At 38.6% G+C, this 16,437-nt stretch overlaps 2 protein-coding genes and 1 long non-coding RNA gene across 4 annotated transcripts in view; 2 read left to right on the forward strand and 1 right to left on the reverse strand.

Moving 5' to 3' along the window:
* Positions 1-12,137, reverse strand: part of LOC134748925 (OTU domain-containing protein 7B-like) — a 41,040-nt gene extending 28,903 nt beyond the window's left edge. Inside the window, exon 1 of the mRNA XM_063683798.1 lies at positions 11,958-12,137. The gene's annotated coding sequence lies outside the window, so the exon portion shown is untranslated. The remainder of the gene's footprint in view (positions 1-11,957) is intronic.
* Positions 1-16,437, forward strand: part of LOC134748928 (uncharacterized) — a 448,425-nt gene that overhangs the window by 150,436 nt on the left and 281,552 nt on the right. The gene's annotated exons all lie outside the window — the stretch shown is intronic.
* LOC134748693 (tumor necrosis factor alpha-induced protein 8-like protein) overlaps positions 13,410-16,437 on the forward strand; it is a 68,784-nt gene continuing 65,756 nt past the window's right edge. For both annotated transcript variants that reach the window (XM_063683461.1, XM_063683460.1), the window contains exon 1: positions 13,410-13,754. Coding sequence is in view for 1 of the 2 variants with exons in the window: in XM_063683460.1 (XP_063539530.1) it covers positions 13,676-13,754 (79 nt within the window). In the remaining variant the exon portion in view is untranslated. The remainder of the gene's footprint in view (positions 13,755-16,437) is intronic.

Here is a 16,437-nt window from a genome sequence, read left to right on the forward strand (position 1 = left end):
ATGTGTGAACCTTATTTCAAGGGATTAAGAGTATACCTATGGTCAGGTATTGATGTTAGTAGTATAAGGAAATGTCAATTAGCGTTACGCATTATTTATTTGTCAATGTTTTTTACGCGTGATGTAATGGAGGGTTTTATGGTCGTAGGTATTCAATGTGGTCGCATACATATTTTATTACGAATCTTTAGGATTTCTAAATTCAAGCAAACTGCAAGTTTGTCTCAAGAGATCTTGCAATAATTAACCCATTCAAAGATTTTGTGGCAAACCTAAAATGGAGTTCCGTGACCATAGAAGCTACAAGAAAGGAATAGTACATTATTGTCGAGGACTGGAAGTAGCTACTTGCTGGCTGAGGATTCGTTTTAAACGGACGACCTTGGGAGTCCGTTTAATTGAATCCGAAGCCAGCAAGTAGCCTTCCAGCCGAGTCATATATAGTGCTTTTCTCAAAAATGGTGCAAGAAAAAAAAAATTAGTAGTCAAATATCAATTTTATTAAAAATAAACACTAGAAATTTATTGAAATTTAAATGTCATGTTGGTACAATTATTAAAAGTCAGATTCACAGACTTTCCGGGAAGACTGATATTAGTTGTTTGAATTTCTGCCTGAGTATTTGTTATCGATGTTGGCGGAGTTGTATCATGACAGGAGGCAGGCTGACTAGACGATGGAAAGTTGGCGCCAGACGTGGATTGCTGAACGAAATGCTTAGATGTATTAGGTTGCTGTGAACTTATTGGAAATGAATTTTCTGTGTTCAGGCCGTGTTTGGAGGTGGATGGCTGGTTGTGAGCATCATTGTACTGAATATTTTTGTTGATTTGATTATTTATGTCTCTTTTACTTGTTTTAAACTCTTCTATATATCCCTCGGCGACTCTATCAGATTTCCACCCTCCGTGGCGTTTTAGTGATATTAAATTAGCTCCAGAATCAGCTAATAAAGTAGCGGATGTGCGTCGGAAGCAATGACCTGTAAAGCTATCGCTGTTTGGTAAATTGAGGAAGGTAGCGATTTCCTTGGGAAACTTAGACATTTTGTGTCTCCCTAATACTTGGTTATGGCATTTGCCATTTCTGTACTGCAAAAAATTTTTGTCAGAGCTTGTTGAAGCGGGCCGTAATGCTTGGTACTTTTGAATAACTCGAAGATATTCATCCTTCACAACGAAAACTCTATCTATTTTAGTTTTTGTATCCCGTAGTTTAATCCACAGTTAGTTTTCATGACGAGTCACATCTTTCATTGTTAACTTGTATAACTCAATAGAACGGCAAGCGGCATTCACACCTAAAATAAGTGCCACCTGCAACGAAAAATAGTACTTAGGTAAATACTTTGAACTAAAATAATCTTTGATAGTTGTTAGGTATTGGGTAGTTATAAACACTACATGTTGTTAATATGAACGTAAAAGTAGGTTTAATACCTTTGTCACTAGATATATTTGGTCCGAGGCATCATTCAAAAACGTTTCTATATTTTCTGTTGTGAATACTTGAGATTTATTGCTTTTATATCCATCGGACTTTCGTTTTAGCAAGGCAGTTAAATTTGAGTAACTTTTTATATTAATATTATGCTTTATGTTGACTGTGAATTTCAACATAGAGTATATTGCCCAAAGCGTGGATGGCATTTTAGTTTTCGAAAGTTCGTTGAAATATGCTAAGAATATAGTTTCTGAAAATGAAGACGCGTGCTTTTGTTCTTGCCAGTTCCTAAAGTTTTCGTACGCTTTTAGGTATTTGTATTTCGATTTCTCCGGAAACAAATTATTTATTACTGAATTCGCCTCTTCCTTTAATTGTGGAGGTGTACATTCCATGTCCTCGTCACTTGTACTAGAACTCATTTTCTTCAAATTTTCAGTTTCAAAATATATCTTTACAGACGTTCTTACGTATTTTCACAGAAAAAAGTAAAAACAATTGAAAGTATTTGCTTTGCCGCCTTTTTTTTTTAAATTAAAAAATAGAAGTGTATTTTTCTGCCGAAAATACGCCAACCTATTTGAGACACCTAAATAGTCGCGGTACCAACATTATAATAATAAGTACTGATCATCTGTTTGGCTGTTTAATGGACCTATGCCTTCATTTGATATGGCCATTTCAACTTTTAAAAAGTTTGGAACTCGACAAATAATGAAATTTGTATGCAACATTGCAGTCCCGAAATCGAGACTGCAATGTTTTTAACTTTTTAATTTTTTGATGACCATAAACTACGCACTTCGCGACTTACTTTTTAACCGGCAACGTCGACTTTGCCGTCCATTTTTGAGAAAAGGGAATATACTGGATAATTTTTGAACACCGCACCGCACCCCCAAATCACTCTCCTACTACAACTTGTACAAATAACAGTTATTTTATGCGATAATTAAACTTAGTGTAATATAAAAGTGGATAGGTATTTATGTTATAGCACCGACTGTACCACAGTGTAATAGACACTTTGGTTTTACTGAGCAATGTTATACTTTAACTCGTTGCCACAAGACATACGACTGGTCACTTAAGTGTCCACGATAACGATAACAAGTCTTATGTAAACACTTCACACTTACCACCAGCATCGATTAGTAACTCAGTGCTAACATAGTAACAAACACTAGGAAGCCCTGTGGCTGTTACCTAATATTGCCTATGCTATGCTTCCCACTCCCACCATATACCGAGCGAATCGGGTCTAGTAATACATTAAGTGGAACCCACGGATTACGGATTAATAACAAGTTAACAACTATAAGATGTCTAAATAAAAATCGTATATATACAAGGCATAGTTTTAATTCTTTTTCAGCAGTCATACTCTGCGTAGTGAATTTAATATGGGACCAATGCCGAAATCGCTAAAATTTGGCTGTTTTATACATTCCGGTAGGATTGAGGTGAACGGAGAACACATTGCATATGTCCATGAATACCTTTATTTGGGCCAAATAGTCTCTTTCCAAGCGCGACAAGGAAAAGAGGTCGACAGACGGACCGAGAACGCCTGGAAGAGCTATTGGTCCATGAAACACCTCATGAAGGGAGACCTACCTCAACCACTCAAACGTAGGCTCATAGACATGTGCATACTTCCAGTCCTCACCTACGGTGCTCAGACTTGGTCTTTGACAGAAGCACAGAAAGTCCAAACTCGGGGTTTGTCAGAGAGGTATGGAGCGCAGCATATTAGGGGTGAAACTCGGGGATCGCATCCGGAACACCACGCTGCGCTCTAAAACCCAAATAATAGATGTAGCTCGGAAAGCGGACAAGTTAAAGTGGGACTGGGCTGGTCATGTCTGCCGCATGCCGAATGACTTGTGGGCCAAAATAACCACAGAGTGGGTGCCCCATGAGTCAAACCGGGGATCCGGCAGACCTCGTCGGCGGTGGCGGGATAACTTGGACTCCTTTTTGAGCGACTGGCCAGATGTAGCTCAAAACCGGGAGGAGTGGAAGAAGAGGGGGGAGGCCTTTGCCCAGCAGTGGGACACAATGGGCTCGTAATAACAATAATAATACTCCTTTCCTCTCTCTGCGGCCCTGACCACCGGCAGCTTGGGCCCTGCCTCGCTGCTGGCGGCACCCTAGGTTAGGTTTTTTATAATGTGTTTATATGTATTTTGTATTGTTTTGTAAGTGTTTTATATTTTACTTTTATATACATATTATAAAAATCCTAACTTAAGAAAAAAGACTAATAAAGAGAAATAATAATACATTCCGGTACTGGAATGCAGCGGAGTGGCGCCATACAGGGCAAAACATCTCGGATCCCCGAGAGACCTCCCCGAGGTCCTACTCAACATCAAAGGTTTGATAGGTTTCCTCGAGGAGCTGGGCTGGCAGGACTAGCCCACCCCCCCATATCACGCAAAATAGGCGCCAGTCGTCGAGTTGCGGATAATCGCCCGAACTACAATACAATACATTCCGGCTGATGTGATGCCGCTAATTTCTATGGGAAATTTGAACCACCAGTCATACTATATGCGTAGTGAACGCAGAGTATGGCTGGTAGTTAAAATTTCAGCCTGTATATATATTAGGATACTTCAATTCATCGTCTCAAGTTTAAAGAGTCCCCGGCAAGCTCGGCCGAATTGCACGATCCCATACAAACGTAGTTCCGCTCTCATTTTAAAACTACGTGTTGGGTTGTAATGAAACTTTGCACATAATGACATGAGGTATATCTAGGTCTGAAATTAGTTTATATAGCTCCAGTTTATAAAACAAACGAAATAGAGCAAAAACAAGTTTTGTATGAAAAACTTAAATGTATCTGAAGCTACATAAACTAATTACAGACATAGATACCTTATCAAGTACAAAGTTTCAGAGCAATTTAGCTAGTCGTTTTAAAATGAGAGCGGAACTACGTTTGTATTTGTATGGAGAACTGAGCTTGCCGGAGACCCTTAATTGTCTTAACGATGCGAGTTTTCGAGTCAAGTAGGAAGGAATTTAAATCAAGGCCGGCGGTAAGAAATGAAGGCCGAATCTTTTAAGACCAGGCGTGCCGCCGCATGAATGACTTAATATGGAGCGACGATGCTGGTGCAAGGTCGACGCCAGAGATCAACTTAGTCCCGTCTGTAGATATCAGGATAGGAGAACCCAAAAGGGAATTTATGTACTTACGTGAGCGTGTCAGATAAAGATTTGAGTGATGTCTTGCTACCCGTGGAGTCTACCTTAACCTTGGACCCGGGTACGGTCCAAAAGAGAGGTATGGGCACTGTGAATGTCATCTCGCTTTGTGTGGTAGGGCAAAGCACAGCGGATGTCATTCCAGGTCTAGAGCAGAGCCCAACTGGGGAGGTACCTCCACCTCACAGAAAACCGCAGCCAAATAACACTAGATGACTAGACCCTACTGTTGTTTCTGCCGGTGAGTAAGGTTGCCAGAGCTCAACGAGGGTGCGGAGTGTTAGAGTCGGAACGCGCATGTAACACCTCTGGAGTTGCAGACGTCCATAGGCTACGGTGACTGCTTACCATCAGGCGGGTCGTATACTTGTTTGCTATCGACGTCGTATTAAAAAAACACTGAGCCGTCTTTGTTGGTCCGTTGGTTGGTGATAAGTTAGAAGTTTGGTCCACGTTGATGCTATAAATTATTGTGGTAATACTTAATCTGACAATTACTTGTACGCATTTTCTTAAGTTTAAAACACTTCATCCGTATGATAGGCTACCATAAGGGCTATAAAGGCTAATTCTCCGATTGAACCCAATTTTCGGGACATTACCTAGTCAAATTTCGGGGCTAAAAATTGCACGTCCCGAACAATTCTGTACCTACGCCTGGCCAACTGAACACGACACTATATCGTGTCGTAATTGTGTATTGGCCCATGTATGGCAGAGGAACTAACGGTCTGAGATGCGTACTGCGTAGTTTTATTGTGTGGGCAGATTCGCGAACACACGTAATTGTTTATGGTAAAACGTAAATCGTTTCTAACATAACAAAATACAAATTAGTTACGCGGATACCTATTTATGGTACCTTGATATACCCCATTATATCATACCGGTTAAATTTAAATTTAAATTGCACGTCTTTAACGTTTTACACATATTTTTCATATATTTGTAAAGCATGCCTAATTAGCTTAGCTTTGGACAAGGTTGTTCACAGTTCTCCCCTAGGTGGAACCCCGCTCTGTTCATAAAAACAACTACAAATACATGTTTTTGCACTTTGTAGTTTTTTCCTCAGTCACCCGTTGACCACGAACGCTGTAAAGTGTAAAGGGTTCGAAACGTCGGGATGTAGTATAAATTCAATATACGCGACATTATCCGTCTTCATAGTTTTATTTCATAAACTACAAATAGTGAAAAGAAAACGCCACATAGGCACTAAAACCACTGTGAGTGACAATTACGTCTGCGTTACAGTCAGACATTCTAGACAAAGGCTATAAATCCAGACTGCTGTCAAAACACAAACGGAGCCCTGTACTAGCATTCCACCTGCAAATATGGCTGGGTTGAATGAACTCTTAGGTGGAAAGCGTCAAATTCAATATAGAAGCATCTTGTGTTTACACCTTTTAACATGCAATCTAACGCTTTGACACGAAAAGGTGCATTCCACGAGAATGTCCCTTACGAAACGCCGTTCTTCTAATACGAGTAGTTCTGAAAAGGCTGAGAAAATGATATTGGGTCTGGTAATATTTCATGACTTTGCTAACAAATTGGCAGTATATTCTCGAGCTTTACGGATTTGATTGAATTAGCTGCCATACAAGTCAAAAGTATTTCGTAAAGGACATTCTCGTGGAATGCCCCAAAATCGTTTTTGGATAGATATAAGTATACTAATGTAGTTTTATAAGTGTCTTGTAACTAACAATTTATGGATCTCAGCTATCTGAAAATAAATAATTTTTATTTTTATTTTTTTTATAGGATCGGTTGCACGAAACCGCCTGTCACAGTTAAAGCGTTCGTTAAAGGAGATGGGAGTACGCTGTTTTTTCTTCTTTATACTACGTCGGTGGCAAACAAGCACACGGTCCGCCTGATGTTAAGCAGTCTCCGTAGCCTATGTACGCCTGCAACTCCAGAGGAGTTACATGCGCGTTGCCGACCCTAACACTCCTCTCCCCCATTGAGCTCTGGCAACCTTACTCACAAGCAGGAACACAACACTATGAGTAGGGTCTAGTGTTAATTGGCTGCGGTTTTCTGTAAGGTGGAGGTACTTCCCCAGTTGGGCTCTGCTCTAGATCTGGAATGACATCCGCTGTCCTGTGCCCTCTACCACACAAAGCGAGATGTCATTTACAGTGTCCATACCTCTCTTTTGGACGTAGTTTAAGGACATACCCGGGTCCGGACGTAGTTTAAGAACATACCCGGGTCCAAAGTTGTTTTCTTGAAGGTCCGGAAATACCGCAGGCGACGGTTCATTCCACAGTTTACCTGTACTGCGTACAAGTCAAAGTCGAGGCCATGTCACGAGCACGCTAGATATAACATTCCGCCTGTAACGGCCAGAGTTCAACGATACACATACGGCGACTTTCACTACACACTACATGTCGGGAATTATGATTCGATTGTTGTCGCTTATTGTTTACGAATCGATTTAATTATATAGCTAAGTCATTGTGTTACAGTCGGAGCAAGCTAAGGCGGCCTTTCCACTGAGGCGAATACGAGCAGAGATGAGAGGAATCAACCAAAGCATTGGCTTTGGCGCTTCGCTTTGCGGAGATGTGAGTGTGCGGAGATCCCGCTGTGGATTACAACCAATGCTATGGTTGATTCCTCTCATCTCCGCTCGTCTCCGCCTCAGAAAAGGTACCCAACTCTGCAAAGACTTTGCAATAACAAAGTGTGGAAGCGTAACCATAAACGTTTTTCTATGAAAATATGACGGTTACTATGAAACTCCTCACTTGTCGCGAAAAAGTTGGTGCAGAATTAGTTTAGATGGACTTTATACTATATCACAGGGCGGACACGCTATACATCAATAATCACTTGCGTTTTTATGTGTGAACGGCAAGTCTGTAGACGCGGCATGCGTCATAGTGTGAGTAAGTTGCTTAAAAATTGTACTGAGCGGCCGGTAAACGGCCGTCAATCTGCTGTCGCGGGGCGAGGTAAGAGGTAATTCGATTCGGGGCGGGGCGGTGCGTGGCCGTTCTGTATGATAATACTATTACTTATTTTGTGACTATATTTAGGGCGATAATAGTTATCTGTTTAAAAGGGAGCAAAGTTAATGTTTAGGCACTTGTGGGTATCAAGATTTCAATATTGGATTTTCATACAACAAGAACGTTAAGAAGCTGAAATGTTTGATTTACAATATTAATATTATGAGTTGCATTTTCGATTTTATCAATAAGTAGTACAGAAATATTCATATGTATAACACGTACTTATGGCTCTACAAATAAACCATAAGACAAAAATGTTTTAGATAATTTTGTGCGCTATATTGTGCATGATATACCTACCTAATTGCACTAATTGCAGATGACTGAATTGTATAAATTTAACTAACACAAAAGTGAATAATGATGTTAAAGGGGCAAGTATGTAACTTTGTATACTATTGTATACAATGCATTAAACAATACACTGCTCTCAATTAACCTTTATTGCACCATCCTAATTGTCTTCGCAATTAGAATACGTATTTAAATTGTTGCAGGTAATTTACATTTTTGGCGTATGTTAAGGATACCCTGGACCGCCATGCGCACCAATGTATCGATCCTTTCACAGCTTCGTGTCCAAACTCGCCTATCCACAGTCTGTCAACAGCGCATATTGTCCTACTTCGGCCACATAATGAGGAGGGGAGATGAAAGCCTTGAAAAGCTGATCATCGTTGGAAACACGGAGGGCAAACGAGGCCGGGGACGGTCTCCAACTAGATGGAGCGATCAAGTAAAAGGGGCCCCATCCTCAACCAGCTTTTGCTCGGTCGTCAGAGACGCGATGGACAGGCACCGATGGAGGCAGATTAAAAGAACCAGGTGTGGAGCATCCACATCCACTGATGACCACGATCCTCAGTCATGAGGGAGCGACCACAGAGAGAGAGAATTTACATTTTTAAGGTTCCGTACCCAAAGGGTAAAAACGGGACCCTATTACTCCTCTGTCCGTCTGTCTGTCACCAGGCTGTATCTCATCAACCGTCACGGTTCATGAGATACAGCCTGCTGACAGACAGACAGACGGTCAGTGGAGTTTTAGTAACAGGGTCCCGTTTTTACCCTTTAGGTACGGAACCTTAAAAAACAGCTGGATCAAAATGGGTACAAAGAGCACAAAATAGAACAGAATGGCAAAGATTGAAGGAGGCCTACATCTCAAGGATTGAATGAAAAAAAGGCTATAAGGAAGAAGATATGACGTACCCAATACAAACTGTAATTATAGCTGACTGATAAGTTGATAGCTGTTTGTTATCAAACTGTTTGTAAAGATTGTGGTAATTTTTTGTTGTGACTAATTGATAAGATACATTTTTTATGAAGAGAATAGAATAGAATAGAATAGAAATAATTTATTCGTTAGCACACACAAATAGAAAATGATACAAAACAGAGAAACATAAAAAAGTGGTCTCGCCTCAGCATGTTGCTGGCGACTTCCAGCGCTGATCTTCCGGTGAGACCATCCGGTGAAACAATCACGACAGGTAACAAGAAAAACAACAAAATTAATATATAACATACAATAGACAAAGACAGAAATAAGTTATGCTGATGTAAACCCGATTTTATATAGGAAAGCAGTCAAAAATCAGCTCACAATATTTCACGAAAAACGGTTGAGAATTTTAAAGAACGTACGAAAAGATTTTTTCCCCAAGTTTAAACGGAGACCTTTGCTAACGCTCGGTCAATAATAATGAAATAATATTAGGTAGCATGATTATTACTCATTTTATACTTTAAAATGTTTGCATGCATGAACAGTTTGTATGTATGACGAATCCACTGCAAAACCACAGAGATGCATGAACAGTTTGTATGTATGACGAATCCACTGCAAAACCACAGAGTATCTCTTACACCAGGGTATCATATTGTGTATTGATGTATTGCATTACATTGTGGGTGGGATGCTTCTAGAATGTGGTAGGTATTTATATAAAAAAATTGTGGTTTGTAACATAGTAGCTTAACTATGGTTGAGAACAGAGTGGATAATTCATTTAGAGAATATGACAACCTTGAAAAGGTATAAAAGCATGTCATTGTAGTACTATTATTTATTCTGTGACCATATCCATACTAATATTATAAATGCGAAAGTCTGTCTGTCTGTTCCCTCTTCACGCTTAAACCGCTGAATCGATTTAGATGAAATTTGGCATAGAGATAGGTTGAGTCCCTGAGAAGGACATAGGATAGTTTTTATCCCGAAAATCATCCCTTAAGAAAGTAAAAAGCGGGGTGGAATTGAGATAATTAACGAAGTGCCTGCTAATTTGTGTGCATAATATGCTCAAATTTAGATTGCTATGAATTTTTTTCCAGGCGCTATTCTTACTCTAGCTGCGGTTACTAAGTCCACGCAGACGACGTCGCGGGCAAAAGCTAGTGCTTAAATAAATAAATACAAAACCCCTTTAACGGCCCTGCCACGACATCGCGCGGCGGCGGCAGCGGCGAGCGGCGGCCATAGGTTGAAGCGAGACAGCGAACGGACCTTTCGTTCCCACCTATGGCCGCCGCTCGCCGCTGCCGCCGCCGCGCGATGTCGTGGCCGGGCCGTTAAAGGGGTTTTGTATTTATTTATTTAAGCATATGGTCACAGAAGGCCTCAAATTAAAATGGCGGTGGGCAGGACACATCGCACGGTACAAAGACCATAGATGGACAATATTGGCAACGAAATGGAAAGGCCCAATTGGCAAAAGGAAAGTAGGAAAGCCATATAAACGATGGCTGGACGATATAAAAGAAACTGCAGGGAAAGAATGGCTAAACAAAGCGGAAGACAGGCAGAAATGGAGAGAATTGGAGGAGGCCTACACCCAAAGAGGGGTCCAAATTAAATAAATAGATAGTAAATAGAATACATAAACCTAACTACTAACTATAAGAAACTTACTAACCAATACACTAAAACTTTTAATGTAAAATAATTGTAAATTGGAAATAAAAGGCTTTTTTATTTTAATTATTTATTTATGGTCGCAGAATAAATAATACCTTTCCAGATGTTAACTATACAATCACTACAAAAAAGTAAAGCACGCCTCTACATTGCTGGTTTACAAGTTACAACCTAAAGACACGTAATGTCAGTGACAAACACAAAACCAGTAAACTGAAATAAATGTCATATACCAAGGAAAAAATGAGCAGCAGGTAAATGGGGGACGCTGGTTCGATTCCAGCTCTGGACACTGCAGGCTTTGGTCATTTTTTCCTTCGTATATGACATTTATTTTAGTTTAAAGTTTAAATAGTAGTGTGTCTACTTAAAAAAACAAGTTAAAATATTTTCATAGAAAATAATTTAATTTGTTCTTAGAGTACAAAACCAGTAGATTAAGCTTTGAACCGTTATTTGAAGCCTAACGTAAATAAACTGTAACAGATCGGTCAAACCACGACTACTCCCCACTTCATCCCTACCTTACTACTGGTTACTGGTTCCCTGTCGGTCACTGGTGCCACTAAGTTAAGTGCATGTTTTATTCGGTTTAGTCTTGAGTTTTCTCTTCCATTTATAAAAGTATTTGTGCCATTTTCAACCAAAAGGGTACTTATTGTCGTTTGTCAGTAAGGCGCCATTTCCATATAGATTTAATTAGAAATCTACCTTATCGACAAGCGACAATGTGGTACCTTTTGGTTGAAAACGTCACATTTAGCCATATAACTACTGCATTTAGATAAGTCACATGTAAATGAAGATATTAGAGTTTATTCTAGATCACAGACTATAGGTGGTTTTACAGTATGCCATCTGGATAGGGTGTTTTAAATTATTTACCACTATCTCTTAGCAACAACGTTGTATAGATAATTAAGAACACCTCAGTTGTTCAGATAATAATAGATATTTATGCACTGTTTTACAGTATTAATACAAACAATATTTCCCAGCCTTCAGCCAATGTTATTTAAGCAGTTTGCAGTTTTCAGGGATGGCATAATGTCCTAATTAGCGCAAATAGTCGTATTCCTACTGCGGTTACGAACTCACTCCGTATTACATTACCAATTTTAGACGATGACACTCCTCACTATAGCCCAAGGTTACGAGCATTTCAAGCAAAGCAGCAGAAATATTCCAGAACGCATTTCGAAATAAGAATACCCAATACGAAGATGCTAATCACATTCCGCAACACGAAAACTCAATTAGACAATTGCATTTAAATTTTCAACCAAATACCTGCGACAGGTGTTTTAAAATTAAATAATACGCAAAAACCACTTACGTTGTTTATCAGCTTTATATCACCTTCACATCCATTAAGCACTTACACGAACAATTAAATATGTAAATTAATAATTTGGAAACATGAAACACGGATTATTTACAATTATACAATATTTACAAATAGTCCACTTTCTACACAGCGCGACACTTCTGAAAAACCATAGACTAAACAGATGATTGACGGAAGTGCAAGAAAGGGACAGGTATAATAGTGATGTAGGTATTTTCATCTATCGATAAATTTATCGATAACTGATTTTTTTGTTTTGTTTGCTGATTGACCAACATTTTAATAACAAAACTTCCGTGAGACACAGACATATTAAATATATTAATAACGGGTCACTCACGTATTTTAAGTCGAAAACGCTCTACATGTTCGTCGACGCAAGCTCCTGATGACGCTCCTCGGTACGGAGTGAAACATGTCGAGCGTTTTCGACTTAAAATACGTGAGTGACCCGTTATTAATATGTTTAATATGATTGACAAACACATTTGAAAACAACAGTTATTAAGCCTTAACGTGCAAAAAGTGTTACAATTATAATAAATGAGGTCTTTAGTACCGAGGACCGTTACTTTAAAATACAAGAAACCAGTCTTATCAGTAACAATAGAAAATAATGCTCCCTTTACAAGCGACTTTTGTCAAATTATATTTTTACCTGTCAAGATATTTTAATTACTAATAAAAATACATGATAAAACAAAATAGGTACAATCACTTTTGTGTTAAATGTTAGGCCAACACGTTTGGTACATCTTGCTGCATCTTACAATACAATGGAACCATATGTCAGAATTGAAGATACAAAAGTTTAAACAACATATAACTTGATTAATTTGCTAATAATACGTATTATTTAAAAATTATTCTAGTACATATTCCAGTGAATAAGCTTTGTAAGAAATGTTAGCCGGGAAAGTCGCATTACATCTACTTAATAATTTAACCAAAAATGATTACAAGCTACTAAATTTATTATTTTATTATCGACACCTAAGATATGCTCTGGATGTTTATGAAAGCGCTACTGTTTGTCTATGGTAAAAATGTTGCCGTTATTGAACCTGATTACTCATAATCGGGTAAATTAAGGCACATACGTCTGATTTTGCGTTTTTTAGCATCAAGCCTGCCTTTTTTTAAAGAAGTCTGTGTAAAATTATAAAAATGTGAATTTTAAAAGAGGATAAACGACATAAAACAATCTGTAAAGATAAAGAGTAGGGAGTATTATTTGTATTACACTCCAAACATATTTTTATTTACATAGAGCCTAGCTTGCGGTAATTTCAAGTAAAAAAACAGTTATAATAGTATGAAAAAAAAATTGTTGCGTCTTTTGATCAATGAGTTTTTAATATTTGATTTCAATATACTTTTTTAATCGTTCAATTCCGGGTAAATTATTTTGGTTGCTGGCAACATTGTTAATATCTCCCCGCCTGTCACAGATGATCGCCGGACGGACACCCCTCCAATCGTTTGAAAGCACAACCACTCGACTTTGCTTTGGACGTGGGCGATACCAAAACACAACGTACCTCATGTTCGCGTGCTTATTTACAATATTTAAAAACACTGACTGAAAACTAGCTGCTTACATTATTTATTAGCAGATAATAGTGTTCTGTGAATAACAGTGTCATTCGGTGAAAATATCAGATTGGATTGTGTTTATAAATTGATATTATTGAATTTTCGTGAAAATGACGGCCTCTACGATGATTGAACTGGAATCCTGGATTATCTACCAGTGTGTCCTGAATGAGTGCCATGTGTCTAGCTGTAAGTACAACATATATATTATTATTTAAAATTGTAGTTAGAAAAAAATACTCCTCGGCTCCTCGACACTTCCCGAATAGCGGAAAGTAGCGGTTGTTTTAATTTTTTCAGCAGTAGGTAAATACAGAATAGAATAATTTAGAATACCTATAATTAGTAAAGACAACTATCTAACTAGCTCAAGAACAAACGAAAGATACAAGTTTACTTTTGAGCAAATAAATAATAACATTATTTACTTACGTCCAGTTAGATATAATAATATAAACGAAGCAAAGGTTGATCTGAGGATATACCTAATGTTATATACATATATTGTTTACCTACCTACTTACAAAAATAATATAACAACATATTTACAGAAGGTTTTTCATTTATTAGCGAATACCTAAGAATTTTGCGTGATTCCGTAAATCACCCATAATTTCATCATATTGTCGGTTCTCGGATTACCCGACAATTTGAATCTACCCCGACCTTAAAACGTTTTTATTTTTTAAATTTGAGGCGAAATTGATGACACCTCTTAAAAAGTTAAAGTTCGTTAAAATCCGTTAAGCCGTTAGGACTAACGGTCGCGCCAAGAAAATATTCATACTTCATACTATTGTGCGTCATAAAATAGTTAAAATTAAATAAAATGCGACAAAAAAATTGCCATACTAAATTGTTGCCATGTTTAATCAATAATCATTTTACGTCAAAAATGTGAGTTACGTAGGAAGTGGCGCCCTCAATAATTTTCTATAATTTCTTTTCGGACTATACCTACACTACATAGGTATCTCAGGTACCTGTCCAAATCCAATTATCACAACAAACAGTGGCTCAGCTCAGTAAGCTTGAACAGTGGTTCAGTCGCCTAAATATCGCCTCTCGTGTTGAAATTAGCTTGAGTGACTGTACCCGGCCTTTTTCTACCGAGCCACTGTTCCCTGCTTGACCCTACACGACCTTATTGTCAGTGACGTAGAGGCGTGTAAATATATTTTTGGAACCTTGGTTTGATATGAATGAATACGTACAGTAGGCCAGTACTAAATGCAACACTCCACTCACGGTGATACAAAGAAATGATTCGTCTTGCTCTCACTTACAACTGCGTCTCTTTCACTTCAGTTTCACAGTTGCCCGACTCGCCCCTCAATTAACTTAATGGTTTCTTCTTAATAATCATAAACCACATGTTGGTGATTATCTGTTCAGTGTCAATGAAGTAAAACGTTATATTTTTAGGGTTCCGTACCCAAAGTGTAAAAACGGGACCCTATTAGTAAGACTACGCTGTCCGTCTGTCCGTCCGTCCGTCTGTTCGTCTGTCTGTCACCAGGCTGTATCTCATGAACCGTGATAGCTAGACAGTTGAAATTTTTACAGAACATATTATTAAATCATTTTACGGTTTAGACTCACTTGTTTTAGTCACTCGTGCGACAAGTGAGTCTAAACCGTAAAATGATTTAATGTTAGTATGTCTCACAACAGTTTAAATTCGAAGATATATTATGTCTGTTGCCGCTACAACAACAAATACTAAAAAGTACGGAACGGGACGGGACGGTGTCCGGTTTTTGTTTGTTTGTGTGTTTCAAATTAATGTTCCCATTTGTCTTCAAGCTTGACCAGTTTGATTTTAACACATTTTATAAAACAATCTTACACAAATCTTCTTAAGAGTCCTCAGCAAGCTCGGTTCTCCATACAAACGTAGTTACGCTCTCATTTTAAAACGCGTAGCTAGATTGCTCTGAAACTTTGTACTTACAATCTTCTTCTTCTTCGTCGTTCCCTCATGACTGAGGATCGTGACCAAGAACTATATCCCTCCATTTAACGCGATCAAGGGCTATGTGGGCTGCCCTCTGCATGGAACCACATGCTTGTCTAATGGAATCCGACCATCTTGCCGGGGCTCTTCCTCTAGCGCGCTTGCCTTCAACTTGCCCCAGTATGATGTCACGTTCGAGGCTGTGGTGCGGCGATCGCATTATGTGCCCAAAGAATCTGAGAGCCCTCTCCTGGCAGATTGTTGAGAGTCGTTTGGTGATTTTTAGTTCTCTCAGAATGGACTCATTTGTTCTCATTGCGGTCCATGGGATTCTTAGCATCTTTCTCCAACACCACATCTCGAAAGCATCGATTTTGCTCTTGTCCAAGCTTTACAATACTACCAATACTTACAATAGGATAAGGTATATTTTAGTCCTGTAATTAGTTTATGTAGCTTCAGATACCATAGTTAAAAAACCGGCCAAGTGCGAGTCGGACTCGCGCACAAAGGATTTCGTACCATTCCGCGAAAAACGGCAAAAAAATCACGTTTGTAGTATGGGAGCCCAACTTAAATATTTATTTTATTCTGTTTTTAGTATTTGTTGTTATAGCGGCAACAGAAATACATCATTTGTGAACATTTCAACTGTCTACCTATCACGCTTCATGAGATATAGCCTGGTGACAGACAGACGGACAGAGATGCCTTAGTAATAGGGTCCCGTTTTTACCCTTTGGGTACGGAACCCTAAATAAAAAATATAGCGAATTCAAGTTTTTCATACAAAACTTGTTTTTGCTCTATTTCGTTTGTTTTCTAAACTAGAGCTATATAAACTAATTACAGACCTAGATATACCTCTTGTCATTGTATGTGCAAAGTTTCATTACAATCCAACACGTAGTTTTA

The sequence above is a fragment of the Cydia strobilella genome, chromosome 17 (genome assembly GCF_947568885.1).
Source record: "Cydia strobilella chromosome 17, ilCydStro3.1, whole genome shotgun sequence".
Lineage (NCBI taxonomy): Eukaryota > Metazoa > Arthropoda > Insecta > Lepidoptera > Tortricidae > Cydia > Cydia strobilella.